This window comes from Blennius ocellaris, assembly GCF_963422515.1.
Source record: "Blennius ocellaris genome assembly, chromosome: 19".
NCBI classification, from domain to species: domain Eukaryota; kingdom Metazoa; phylum Chordata; class Actinopteri; order Blenniiformes; family Blenniidae; genus Blennius; species Blennius ocellaris.
The window spans coordinates 8543725-8558058 of NC_137668.1; the positions used below are offsets into that span (position 1 = coordinate 8543725).

The 14334-nt window shown below is 43.2% G+C and overlaps 1 protein-coding gene across 1 annotated transcript in view; it reads right to left on the reverse strand.

Moving 5' to 3' along the window:
* Positions 1 to 14334, reverse strand: part of drosha (drosha ribonuclease III) — a 127483-nt gene that overhangs the window by 46618 nt on the left and 66531 nt on the right. Inside the window, exon 23 of the mRNA XM_080515355.1 lies at positions 8212 to 8282. Within this exon, the coding sequence (XP_080371481.1) occupies positions 8212 to 8282 (71 nt within the window). The remainder of the gene's footprint in view (positions 1 to 8211; positions 8283 to 14334) is intronic.

Consider the following 14334-nt stretch of genomic DNA (forward strand, 5'->3'; position numbering starts at 1 on the left):
ATCACGTGTGATCTGTGTTTTCAGGTGGGTTTTCCATGTAACCCAGCGGGGGAAATTGAGGCACGGGCTCGGGGGGGGGCCTTGCGAGCCAACCGTGAATAGTCAAGGCAGCTATACCCTCTACCCACACACATGTGCACATGCTCTTCCCCCACCGGCCCCCTGGGATTGTTGGCGAGCCATGATTGGGGCATAATGGTGCTCCTCTCCGACAAGCTCCACTGCGCCCTGACAAATTGGTCTCTAGCTCGGGGCTGCCAATCAATCCATCAGACGTAGTAGTGGTAGCGCAGGGGTCGATAGGAGATAGCGTGGCTGATCAATACCAACATAAAAGCAGTCTCCGAGTCCAAAACAGTGACTTCTATCGGAGGCCGGTCAAGGTGATCTTCCGAATATGCAGGGGAAGCTAATGCCGGCGCTTTGGAGAAGCGTATCGCTTGGATTTATGGCCGAGGTGAAGAGCGCTCCTCTTTACAGTTCGCCACAGAGTGTGGGCGGAGCGGCGCGCATGGCTGCAAAATGGCCTGTGGATGAGCGAATGCATGCCAGCTATTAGCAAACCAAGGACACGTGGTTGGAGAATGCATGCACGCACTCACACTCTGGACACTGGAAAGTGAAGCCAGAGCTGTTACAGGACAAAAGCGCACAAATTGTGCAGAGAATGGAATCGGGTCATGGAGGAGGCCAAGGTGGAGAGGGGTCCTGAGCGGCTGAGTGAAAAGACTGATAAAATGCTTGTTTGACCATGCAATGTTTGTGTTTATTCTGTTTTTATTTTTATCTTTAAGGCGCAAAACCAAATAATGTGCTAATGTAGAATGAAGAAAGCCTGATGGAGGGGTTTCTATTGCTGCAAGCCCGTGCAGCAACATGAATATGAAGGATACGTACGGTTGTCTACTGATGTACCAAGACCTCAAAAAACAGTACCAGTGTATATTTCCAATAACTTGATCAATTTGTTGAACCTGGAAGAAGCTAATACAGGGGTGCCAAACCCATTTTAGTTCAGGGGGGCGACATTCATCCCAATTTCATATTGAGACTGGCAAAACGGTGTCGTAATAACCTTTAAATTTTAACTTTAAAGTGACAGTATATGTGACAAAAATGTCTATATTCTGACAAAACCAAAGACGTTACTACAATCTCAACATGAAGCTAATTTAAATGAAACCTTCTGGTGCAAAATACAATACTTCTCCTATAGCTGCTATGTTGCTAACGTCGAGGAAGCTAGTTCTCATCTGGTTGGCTTCACATTTTTACCATTTGCTTGGTGGTTTGCTGGGCCAGACTAGAGCCTCTTGAAGGCCAGTTTTGGACAACGGGCCTTATGTTTGACACATCTGAGTTAAGAAATTGCATACTAGCTTGGTTTGCTTTGTGCTTACAGTGGCATTTTTCAACATAGGATTGCAATATGTAAACAGCAGGGATTACCATCAGACAGCTGTTGTGATGGATATTATACATGAGAACTTTTTCTTTTTTTTACCTTCCACTGCAATAATGTTTGCTGGGCTAAGTGCACTCGTGGGATAATTATGATGTTATTTTTAGCCAAGTGGAAACTCACTAAGAGCTCGTAAAAATGTATAGAAACGTCAGAACTGCTGTAGGAAATTATTTTGTTGCACACAACACCAAGTACGCTGACGAGACGGGATAATTATAATTTCCTGTATTTGCTCCATTAAGGCATTCTGGATTTGTGCTGCATTCAAAGTCTAATCAGAGTTCTGCTGATTCACCTGGTCTCGATGTTTCGATGTTCGAACATACGCCAATTCTTCTATTATGCCAGCTTTACTCTAATTAGGATCAAACCTGAAAAACAGTCTCACACACTCATTAACATGCATGTTGTTCAGCTGTGGGAAGGAAATACCAGTGAGAACCATCAGGACTCAATGGGCTCGGGTTGATCTGGTTGGTCACATGGTCTCATTTTGGACATTGATAAAACAAATCACATGTCCCAAGCTGGCAAAAAAACAAAACAACCTTTTACAGCAGCAGCTCCTGAATCGGAACACCAAGCACAGCTGATGTGTGCATGTGAGGCTTGTAGCGACAGGTGAGCCATTTGTGTCCATCGTCAATGGGCTGTGCTGAAGCTGTTCAGACATTTTCGAATTTATAAGACAGGCCTTGCATTTCAGGGCTCTGCTGATTGGCGTCTCCCAATTATCTCAGTCCATTTGTTTGGTCTGCAACCGGATTCAGATGGCAGCTTTCATAGTCTCACCAATTAATTCTACTGGAGATCATTGTTTTAACCCGACGATGTGTGACACATCTCATGTTTATAGAACCCGTATCATTTGGTAAACCACCTGCCTGAGCCACGAGCTACGGCTCAGCTCCCAATGCTGTGAAAACGAACTTTACTTATTTAGCTCAATTAAGTGTTTGAGCATGTCCACGTCTTTGTCACATTCACTCATTCATATATACATGATAAGACACTCGTGGAAATTGCTGCCATGGCTCACGCACCCCTGGGAGTGCCATGGGATTCAGTGCGTCTTGCCCAAGGACACTTTGACACATGAAAAGGGCGAGATCGATCCCCCAACCCTGGGATTGGTAGCCTACCCACGCTACCAACTGAGCCATCATTTAATGTCTAATCCCTCCACTTATAAGAGTGCTGACTCGAATTCTCTGTAAACGGCTTAGTGTATTCAGAGTGTCAGAATCATCTTCCATATTTTAACAGTTTGTACCAAATGTCTTCTCTTTTTCACAATATCGTATATATATATATATATAAAGACATTGAGAAAACACCAACCTGGTTAGAAATATTGAAGAAAGTAGTCACTATATTTTTTTAAATATCTTGATTATGTTGATCTACAGCTTCATTTGGTGAGCCAATGCCAAACTCTACATGAGCCATACACTTCAGCTCAGCTCTGAAGGTCATGTGGTTAATTCCTGGCTCTCAACGCTAAGCATCCACATGGTGGATGTATGAAAGTAGCGTACTCCTTTTAGAGCTGCACATGCTGAGATTTGGGCTCGTGGGCCAATTGGGTTGATGATCAACGTGCCACAATCAGGCCGCGGTCCTTCTTCATGTACTTGTGAGGCTTAGAAGCTGCTAATCAGCCGCTGCTAATCTCTTGACCGGGCCTTCAAAGAAGCCCTCTTCATCTCTTTTCGCACCAACAAGTTCACAGTACTCATTCTTAGGGCATTGCCAAGATTTAAAAAAAAAAAAAGCGACCATGCAATTTCCAAGTTTGCTTTAACCGAATCAAACCTGCCAAGTGTGAACACATTCTCCAAATTTTGAAAAAGGCTTGAAAGATTTAAACTGTTTGGCATCGCTGCCCGAGTCGGCGGCTCTAAAACCCTTTTTGGCTCGGCCCCCAGAAGTGAGAGAGGCAAGCTAAATTGCCAAAAGTTATTATCTCAGCGCCACGGTGGCCATCTTTGTTGTCACAGCAACCTTTGCCGAGTTTTGTTGTTCCGAGTATGTGCGCGCCAGTGTGGCAATGTTAATAAAAATCCAACAGATTAGCCCGTGGGCCACCGGTGAGATCATTATGATGATTGCTCCCCAAAAAGAGGCACTTCCCGCAGGATGGCAGGGTGGCGTCAACATCTTTACCCGGCAATATTGCACCGCTGTCGAGTCCAGGTTGGGAGCAATCGAGCAGCTCCCCCCCCCACCCCCGAAGAAGACGCTTCCTGCCTCTCTGCTGATGCTTTAATAACCTCCACAGTAATGTCATTAGCAAATTAGCATCTATTGTTTCCTCCAGGCTTCTGTGTGCAATGGAGCTGGATTCCATCCTCGGCGAGAGCCCGGTTGTTTGGGAACCGGTGCCAACAAAGGTGATGTGTTGAGAGGAAAACAAGGGGACGGAAATAACTGTTGTGCTCCAGCCATGAATGCCATACCAATTAGGGAATAGCACAGAGATGGAGAAGAAGGGGGGGGGGTGGGGGTGTGTGAATGGGGACACTATTTGTCTGACGGGGTCTTCAGGTGGAAATTACACGAGTGCTTTGTTTTATGGAGCAAGTTCGGAGTTTTACCTCCGCAGTTGCAGGGCTTTTGTTTTGACTTTGTCATAAGAGGACTGCAGTGAAACATCTGTGGGGGTAATGACATCCCGGAGTGAGGGAGAGAGCAGAGAATAGAAAGGAAAGGCATTGAAAAACAAGGAGGGGAGCGGGGAGAAAGTCACCAGACTGCATCCTTTTGTGTTACCAAGGGAAGGAGGATATGGGACTGATCAGCCATGTGTGAATGGAGTACCGTCCCTACAAATAGGAGTGGCGAAATCCTCCAGTGTGTGATGGAGAGAAATGTACAGTCCTTCAGTTTCACACAGCATCTCATTAGCTCAGTAATGTTCTGTGTTAAGACCATTTTGTTTTTTTATTTGTCTAATTATTTATTCGTCAAATTGCATGTTTTTTTTTAATTATATATATATATATATATTTGGTAAAACAGTAAACAGAAGAACATAAAAACCATACATTTAAGAAGAGTCTTTGTCTTATTTTTATTATCTTATTTCTTTATCTTTTAAAGACCAAATAAATTGAAGAGAATATTAAATGACAATGTAAACATGTAGAATGGCGCGAGTTATGTGTATACTGTACATCTTTATTCCAACTTTCCATTTAGGCTTTATTTGAATTGTATTTATATTAATTTTAGAATAATATAATGGCCTTATTTAAAAATTATCCTAATATAAAATGGGGGCAAAAAACTGAATCTGAATCAATTAAAGACAATTCAATGTAATAAATTAAATTATAAAGAAAATGTTGAAGAAATAATTATTGTAAAAACAATATAAAAATACAATATCAGACAAATAATACAATATGCGTGTTGTAACATATTTTCATTAACATATTGATTCAATTTAGATTTATTTTGATAACAAGGACAAAAAAAATACTTATCTAAAGATCTGGAAAAGAGAATTGGTTGTTGAGTTATATAGGCATGTCTGTATCCATTGTATGTGATATACATCGCAATTCAGTTTATCGTATTAAGATGATTTAGTTTATGATAAACAGAAAAATAAAAGTCATTTAAAAAATCTGAGAAAATCACACGGAATAAATCAAAAAACCAAAACATAATAAACTCACAGAGGGTGTAACTATGACTAAATAAGAACTGTAGCAAAGCACAAATAGTCCGTTTTTAACATTAAGGGTTTCCTTCCTTTGCCGTTGGGATTTATGTCGTCATTACATTTTGCGTCCTAAAAAGTTTTCTCATGTCTCACAGTGGAGACCTTTGTTGACCCGTTGTTGTGGAAGTATATTACAGAAGCCGAGTGGTTTCCTCAGATCACAGAGTTTCATCTCGCTCTGTTCCTGTCCATGTCTCTGGTCTGATCTGGTCGGCCCCACAGCTCACCACCCCAACACCGCCACTGTACCACCCGGCTGCTGTTTGGCTTTCTGGTCTGCGTCCATCTGTCTCCTCTCAGCTCTGTATGACAGAGCAGCCATCAGGAGGATTCAGCAGGGGGGGTGGGGGGCGGGGGGGGGGAGTGACAAGCCATACTATTTCCATCCTCAAGTCTGCACGTCTGAGAAACTTTGAAACCAAAGTTGGACGAAAGGCTCCACTTCTCTGGGAGATTTCAGTCCTCCCCGCCGCATTCATCCACTTAAGGACACGTGAAACGTTGGTTTCACCTTGCAGCAGAAATGAACTTACTGCCTCCGTTTAATGGCCGTGATCTCGTTATTGACCGTGATCGACTACGAAGGCTTTTCAAGTGCAGCTTTGGTCTTTCTGCATGTTCATTTCGTGTAGGACAGAATGATTTTATAGAAGATGGCAAAACTGTAATTCACGGGTAAAATATTAGCAAAAAAGGGATGATTGCAGTAAAAAAACAAAAAAAACAAACACCACAATTACCTGGTTCAGGAGGGAAACACTGAGATGGGACAGTATTCTCTATTATTCAGCTTATTTTTGGTGAAGTTCTGCATGTTTCATTCATCCATGAATCCCATAGTGGACAGACAAGTCCTGGCTTTGCCGTCCCATATATCAAAGTGCCGTCAAGGCAAGACACTGAACCAAAAATTGCTCCGAACTGAGGGGATTGTATTGTAGGACTGAATGAACTGTACCTGTAAAATTAGATACAATCACCCAGCCACGATGAAACAAGCATAAGCCCTACAGAAACAAGGAATATCGCTCATCTTCAGAAACCAGCCTACCTTCAGTCCAAGTTACATTGTTTATCCTCACAGTAAAGAGTCACTTCTTTCACTGTGTACTTTTCCCAAAAAATACCTTTTTGTCTTTTATGCATTAATGCTGACTTCCATGCATCTCCTACTCGTAGTAGTTGTGGAACCGGCAGGAGATGGTGACGTGCGTTGGTGGATTTTTAAACGGCGATATTAATTTGTTGTGCTGCTACCTCTTGTGGCAACGCTACTGTTTGTTCAACAACTTCCTTCTCGAATCCAAACTGCCACCGTACGATGGATCCCAAGCTCTTTTTCTCTAACTCGTCTTCTTCCGTCTTCCGTGTCCGTCCGCACATGCCGCTACCCGCTAGCACTCTGCTAAGCGAAGGTTTATGACGTTGCCCTCGCGAGAGTACGGGACGTCTGGAGGTGCAGTCCTTTTGTTTCCGGGTCTGCCGGATGCAGCTGGCGATCTAACACCGCCGGCTAAAGGCTACACTGTGACCCCCGTCCCCACCGTTATATTTTCTTTGTAAAAACACTTTTGAACGTGTGTAACTCCTGCAGTTCAAAGCAGAAAAACCTGCTTCCAAATGTGTTCTTTTTCAGGTTACTGGGGTAAAAGCAGAGGCTATTATTTGAAATCAACTTTGAAAGCCTCACATTACGTTAGATACTTTGCCCATTTACAAAGTGAATAAAAGTTTATCACTGTTGTATCGACCATTTTAATTTCTTGCCTTCTTGAATAAGCCGCAAAGCTCACAAACACTCGTCTCCGGCTGAATCCAAACAGTCTAAAGAGATGCTTAAGAAGAACAAAGATTATAGATCATGTTCCCATTTGACCATCATTACAGGGTCGGAATTGATTTTCCTTTAAGATGTTGCTGATTATGGGACTGTTGAATGGTTTAGCCTCTGTTCACTTCTTGTCTTGTCATCATCTCTGATCATGGGGGTGGGGGGGGTTGTCAAGCTCAATCGCTTGACAACTCCTGTCAACTTTCATGGCCAGCGGACGGCAATAAAACAGAACCAAGGACATAGAAACAAATACTCTTCGCTCTGCACTTCAACACAATGGCCGACCTCACAGTAGTCATAGTAGATTCGGCTGAGAATGAAAACAAATCAAGGTTCTGTCAAATGTGGTGCAAAAACAAGATAAAATGTGAAGCAGAGAATCAGATTATTTCCCTAAGTAGATAAATAAAAAGTTCCGGTACAACAGAACTATGATTTAAACGTGTATTCTGCGTGTAAGGCTTTGAAAGATTCAATCTGGAAGCTTCCGATCTGGTTCCTCAAAGACGTCTGATTTTGATCAAACATGTTTGATAGATTTCTGTGTCGTGTAGCGTGTGGGAGTCGCCAGCTGAATCCCAGGCAAACAACATCGATGGCCAATTAGAGCCGGGCCTGCTGCTAACATACTACACAAGCTGCAAGTCACTTAATTGATTCATAACGTTTCTCGCCAAGATGAATGCAAATACTGATGCAGTCATCAATTATTCATGCTTCTCATCTCGCACACATGCTTCGCAAACAATAGCAGGTGTCCTGCTCCAGACTGGCAAACCACGGCGCTCCGCGCCTCCAGTTCATCTTTCAGTATAGAAGAACGCCATGCTGCTTTTTGGCTTTATCCAGATCTTCATCTCACCCCCCCCCCCCCCCTCCCACCCACAGTCTCATTGTTTCTGTCCCCGTACAGATTGGCTTACAAGCAATAAGCAGCTAGTCTAAAGTACTGCGGAATAAAGGAAGATTAGGATGGATCTCAGGTTCTGGGAGGCTGGCAAAGCCTCAAGAAGGCGCAACTTGTATGGGAAAAAAAACCAACCAAAAAACGCGTTGCATTTCCATCAATTCTGATTGGGTACTACTCAACATGTCCGTGCAAAGGAAGGATACAAATATGCATACTTCAAAGATAACTAAACAGTGTTTGAGGGCAGAAACCAAATGTGAATCTGCAATTACCCCACTGTTGAAGAGGAGTCTTCCAAACAGCTGCCGGGCCTCGTCCAAGCCTCCTTCCAGATATACGGCGCCTGCATCGAGGAAGAGAAATGAAACGATATCAATTGCAACAGGAGATGCACTAGAAGTAGTAGTAACAGTAGAAGCAGCATTAGTAGTAGTAATAGTAGTAACAGTATTGTATTATCATAGCAATGGTGATTCTTGTGTCATAATAGAAGCAATAGTAGTCGCACCCATTGTCGCAGCAATCATAATAATATAGTAATGGTTATTCTAATTTTAGTGAGAGTCGCAATTGTACTAGTACGAGTAGTAGCAATTGTAATACTATAGCAACAGCTATTCTACTCATTGTAGTAGTTGTAATAGTCGTAGCACTAGTAGTAGCAGCAATTGTAATAATATAGTAATAGGTATAGTAGCAGTAGTACTAGTAGTAGTATTAATAGTAGTAGCAGTAGCAGTAATCGTAAAATTATAGTAATAGTTATTCTCATCGTCGTAGTGGAAGTAACAGTTGTAGTAACAGTAGTAGCAGGAGTAGCAATTGTAATATCATAATAACAGCTATTTGCATCATTGTAGTAGTAGTAGTTCATTTGTTCCTTTAATTGAGAGGCCTGGGGTCGCCTCCTTTTTTATTACAAATTTTATTTACAATATTATAGAGATGGGCAAATAAAGCTTCAAAGCAGATTCATGAACCACTTTCTCTATGTTTTGAAGCCACTAGATGGCACTCTGTTCAATAAATGTTTGAAAACACACTTCATTGACAGTCTTTCAGCCTCTATCTTCAAACCAAGAGTGCCACCTGGTGGAGTCAGAAAATATAGAAAGTGGTTCATGAATCTGCTTTGAAGCTTCATTTGCCCATCTCTACAATATTACATACAAAGTCACGCACGCATACAGACGCACACTCACACAGGGCAAACTGTGAAGCCAACTAAAACACATCTGTCAAAAGAACACATAAAACCAAACACAACACATAATAACTATAATAACTATGGGGTCATCCAAAAATCTAAATACAACAGTAGTAACAGTAGTAGTGGTAGTACAACCAATCAAAGTAGTAGCATCAAATGTAATAGAACAGTAATAGTTATAGTAGAAGTAATGGTATCAGTGGAATCCGTAGTAGTAGTTACCAATTAGAGAGAGCAGCTCAAAAACTCTGAACTCAGATTTCAAAACTGTTCCTCACAGAAGGAATTTCTAGTTGTTCCGTATATGAACTGACTTTTTCAGGTCGATTCGAGTGAGATTTAGTTTGACACTGGTCAAAAAACGAGGCTAAAGCTGGACTGGATGACTTTTGAAGTTTGGAGGTTCCGCTCATGAATAAAAGTAACACCAATGGTAGCAGCTGTGGGTCTGAGGTCTGAGGACAGGGCACCAAAGCCAGGGCGATGGTCCACCAGGCTAAATAGAAAGATTTCTGTCTTAATTCAAAACAAACGGCATTCTTCCCATTTTGAAGAGTCTGCGGTAGAAAACTGGTAGAAAACACAAGACACATTCCACAGATTTATAGTCACTGTGACAAATGTGTGATGTTCCACCAGCGCATAACTGGTGTAAAAAGAATTTCGAGCAATTCCGAGGCAATTTCAGACTTCTCTCCTAATGGAAAACTTAAAATTAATTGAACTCTGCAGTGAGTTATAATTGCTTTATTAAAAGTAGGAGTGCATTTTTATTGCTTTTTGACGGCAAAATGACCTCGGGCTTCCTGTGCAGATCCACCTCCCTTTTGTCGGAGAGCAGGAGGAGGAGGAAGAGGAGGAGGAGAGGACCGCACTGGCACGCCGAGATGGAAGTGGCGAAGGTCACGTAAAGTACACACCACAATTGCAAGCCTGCAGGTGTGAATGGGCCTGACAAGCGCGTGCGAGCGCACATGTACCGAGCTATGCACGTCATGGTCGAACTCATTCAGGGACGTCGTGGATAAACATGCAATGTCCTCTTTGTCCGTCGCCTACACAATGCGTGACGACTCTTTCTGCACAGATGCCCGCTCAATCCGACGGGAGGAAAACACACGTGTGTGTGGACGGCAACACGCAAGACAGACAAAAGACACCGGACAAAGGAGACAATTTGATAGAAGATTGGCTCCAAAATGAGGAGAGCTGCCATCACAGCAAGCAGGGAACAAGAGAAGTATTCCAAACTTCCCTCTCTATGGGGATCGCACGCAGCTCCTCCAGTTCGCTCGCCTTCTACAGTCGGCTTCTTTTCACAAGTTGCCTCTGCTTTAGTTGTTTTGCTCCTCTACTGTCTCTGCTAAAATCAGTGGCACTATCACGGTGCCTTTAAGCTGCATACAACTTCCAACCATCACACTTAGGGTGGCTCATTCAATTTAGAAAGCAATAACCACCTGGCAAATTGGGTATACAATCGTGCGGCGGTTTTTATTATGTGCATAAATGAGCCGGTGGAAATGGGGCGCGGTGCGGTCGCCGGTCTAAACGCGCAAACTGCTTCTCATGGAGCGACATGGAAAACATATGAGGGATTCATCACCTGGGGAGGCGAAACTGCTTTCAGATGGCTAACAGGCCATTTGCACACGCGCGGACGGCCAAGATGCGGCCCTACATAACGGAAACCATAAAGGAACACAAACAAAAGCGTCGTCGTACAGAGGCGAACACAAACACTCGATCTGCCTTTCATAGCCTTCCATTCTAAGCCGAACGGGTAAATCACGGCCAGGCATTGCTCAAATGTTCGTAAAATTTGATTAAGCTTGACAACTGTCTCGCACAGCAGCCACTTGGGCGAGGAACGGGCTCTCTTTCAGTTAGGGGCCCTTTAATAATGTCAAAGTCGGGATGTGGGGTGGAATAACGCGTCGTTTGTGAATTTATGAACAGCTTTAACCATTTTTCAAACACACGACTATGTTTGTCAGCTCCCACTTTTCTTACGGATAACTTTTACTAAGGAAAGCTGCGGAACTCCTTTCAAGGCATTGATATGTAACCATCCGTTTTCTGCCCTACATAGCGCTTTATTCGAGGTTCCTTTGACGTGTGTAAATCTATTTCTGAAAACCTAATGGCAGGCAAAGCTTCAGGCCCCCCATGATCCTTGGCAACCACTCATGACGGGGTTCCAGACCCTGGGAAACCACTGGTGGTGTGGAAGTGACAACAGGGTTGTATAACCAAATAAAATGAATAGTGGTGGGGCATTAATTCACTTTTGAGACAATTTAGAGGTAGAAAATTGGGAATATCAAGGATTTTGGACAGTCTTACCACTTTCCAATAAACCCATCCTCTGTTCAGCTATGATGTACAAAGAAAACATGTAAACTTGACTAAGAGATTCGCTAGGGTGGAATCAAAGCTGGGATGTTGTCAATGTTAAGCAAGAGTGCTACCAGCTACACTACCGCATGGCACATGATTCTAGTTTAAGTCTTACAGAAGTATACGGCAATTACTAAAGATTGAAAATTTCAGTGTGTCAGCTTTTTCACGAGGTTTATCTGTTAATGGAACCGGAAATGGATGTTTTCTGCTCCGAATATGACTGAAACTAACTAAGCCAGATAATTAAAATGGGGTTAGTGTTGCTCAGTTGGTAAAGTGGGCTCCTTCCAGTTCCGAACGTTGGCAGTTTGATGCCCTAACAATCTGTTCACGAGTCAAAAGTTTCCTTTGGCAAAACACTGAAAAGTTCCTCTTGATGAACATTTTGCAAGACAGTGCTCAGGATTTCACAGTGCGGAAGATCGTGTGTGCGGATTGATGGATGTTGATGATCATGTAATCTGCACTGGAATTCCTGAAGTGGTAGAAATGCGGTATTATTCACTACTTTATGTCTGCTTTTGCGGCGGTGACCCTGAAGATCTCCGGCACCCCCTAGAGACTGCACACCCCAGTCTCTAATCTGATGACCTTTTTATAAGATGAAAATCCAGCTGTGTGGTAAAATAATAGAGGCAGTTTGCACATCTTGGAAGCCACCTGCAGTGCTTATGACCATTTGAACTGTTAACAGTTTTCAGTTATGACCAGTAAATCAAGAGCCTCCGTCGAGTCTCCAAACACAGCAAGCCACTAAAGCCCTTGCAGATGTGCAGCAGTATAAAAGCCCTCTGTAATCTTGGCGTGACGGGGCGAGCGCCTCGTTGAGGCTGACCGCACCGGGCTCAGGAGACGGGAGCAGCTCCTTACAGGATGTTTTCCGCTAAGCATCATCAGAGATTTGTGGTTTTCACCATAATGGAGACCCTCGCTTCTTCAACATTGCTCCACGGCAGATGTTACCCCTGGAGACCAGCTGTGGGAGGGTAAGAAGGCCCTCTTCAGACCCCAAGTTTTGAATGCCTTTCAACTATCGCTCAGAGCACATCCGTGTGTGTGAGTGGTGAGGCTGATGGGGGGGGGGGGGGGGGGGGTGGTGGTGGTTGGGGCCGCAAGGCAGTTTTCCTCATGTTCTGATGACACAGCAGATCTGCAAAGTTCCAATAAAGGATGGCTCTCAAAGTGGCTGAAATCCAAAGTTTGCGATTAGAAAACTTCTACCAAGACTGTGGTGGTAAGCAGAGGGAAGCCACAAGGGCTTTAAAAAGGTATTAAAAAAAAAAAAATCTCAAAGCAACACCTTTTGGTGTCAATCAAAGAGCCTGTGGATGAAGAAACCAAGATATGCAGTTAAATCTAGCGAAAGCGCTCTTCACAAGACGGCTGCCCATGCAAAAAGTGTGCCCCTAAGCAATCCAATCAAATGCGCAACTCGCCGTGATCATTAAACGGAGATCTGTGCTTCGCGGTGCAGCCCATCAGCCTGCAAAGTTGCTGCTGACGCCCTGAATATACACGACCAACCACAGCCAACTCAACTGGCAATTACATGCTAGCATCTCTCTCTGCAGCTCATCTTGCAGTAACATCATGCCCGAGCCAAATCACTCTGCAGTCTCAGAGCTCCGGCACATTCAACCCACTGAGCTGTCGACCCTGCCAGGGAAGCAGAATGCAGGAGGCCGACAACCGAGATAAACCTGCCGAGAATACATGTGGGAAATTACACAAAGGACACAGCAATGCACGAGCCCCAATGAAACCTCAAAACAGCAGAGTAATTCTGACCCTTGACATTTTATTGAATTTTTGTTTTAATGAATACCTGATCACATGTACTGGGTTGACAGGTGACACGTGATTCTAACTTGTATTTAAAATGTCATAATGGCGTGTAATGAACCATTTTATCATTCAGTGTACAAAACCTGTAGCTCACAAAAGAAAAAAAACAAAAACTGAATCAGCGAGGTGGGCAGATACTGTCAGTAAGCAGGTAAGTGGGTACTATTGGTAGACTGATATTGATGAATCTACTGGAGGTAACTGAAAGAAGTACTGTACACAGATGGTTACTGTAGGATGGTATATAGTAAGGTAGTGACTGTAGGTAGGTACTATAGGAGTGGGTCGTGTTGGTAGGTAATCTAAATATTTTGAAAGTCGCATACTGTAGTGGATTAGGAAGGAAGATAATGTTGATAGTAGATCTACAGGTTCTGTAGAGAGGTATTGTAGTATGTATTGTAAGGAAGTACCTGTCCAGGTAGGTACTGTAGGTATGTTGGTAAATTGAAATGTAGGGGATTCGGTTGGGAGGTATGTTGGTCTGTAATGTAGGTCAGTATTAGGTGTAGGTAGGTACTTAGTTAGTGGTAGCTCTAAGGGAGTAATTAGGTAGGTATGTATTACATGGAGTCACTGCAAAGATGGTAGCTAAATAATGTAGATAGTGGGGAGGTAGATTAGGTTTTGAAGGTAGGCATGAAAGTAGGTAGATAAGTAGTCTTGATGGGTGTCATGTACTCCTGGAAGGTCGGTATTGTAGGTCGGTAGGGAATTAATTTGGTATGTTGGATGGTAAGTAAAGCAGGTTGATGGGTACTGGGTAGGTAGGTAGGTACTATAGATAGGAAGATACATTTATAAATGTATGTAGGGCCTATTGAGTTGAGAGAAATGGAGGTAGATTCAGGTTGTAAACTGGTGCAGCAGAGCCATGAATCCAGTCTGTTAAATGATGTGAAGAATTACGTGCAAAATGTGAAAAATCACAACATGG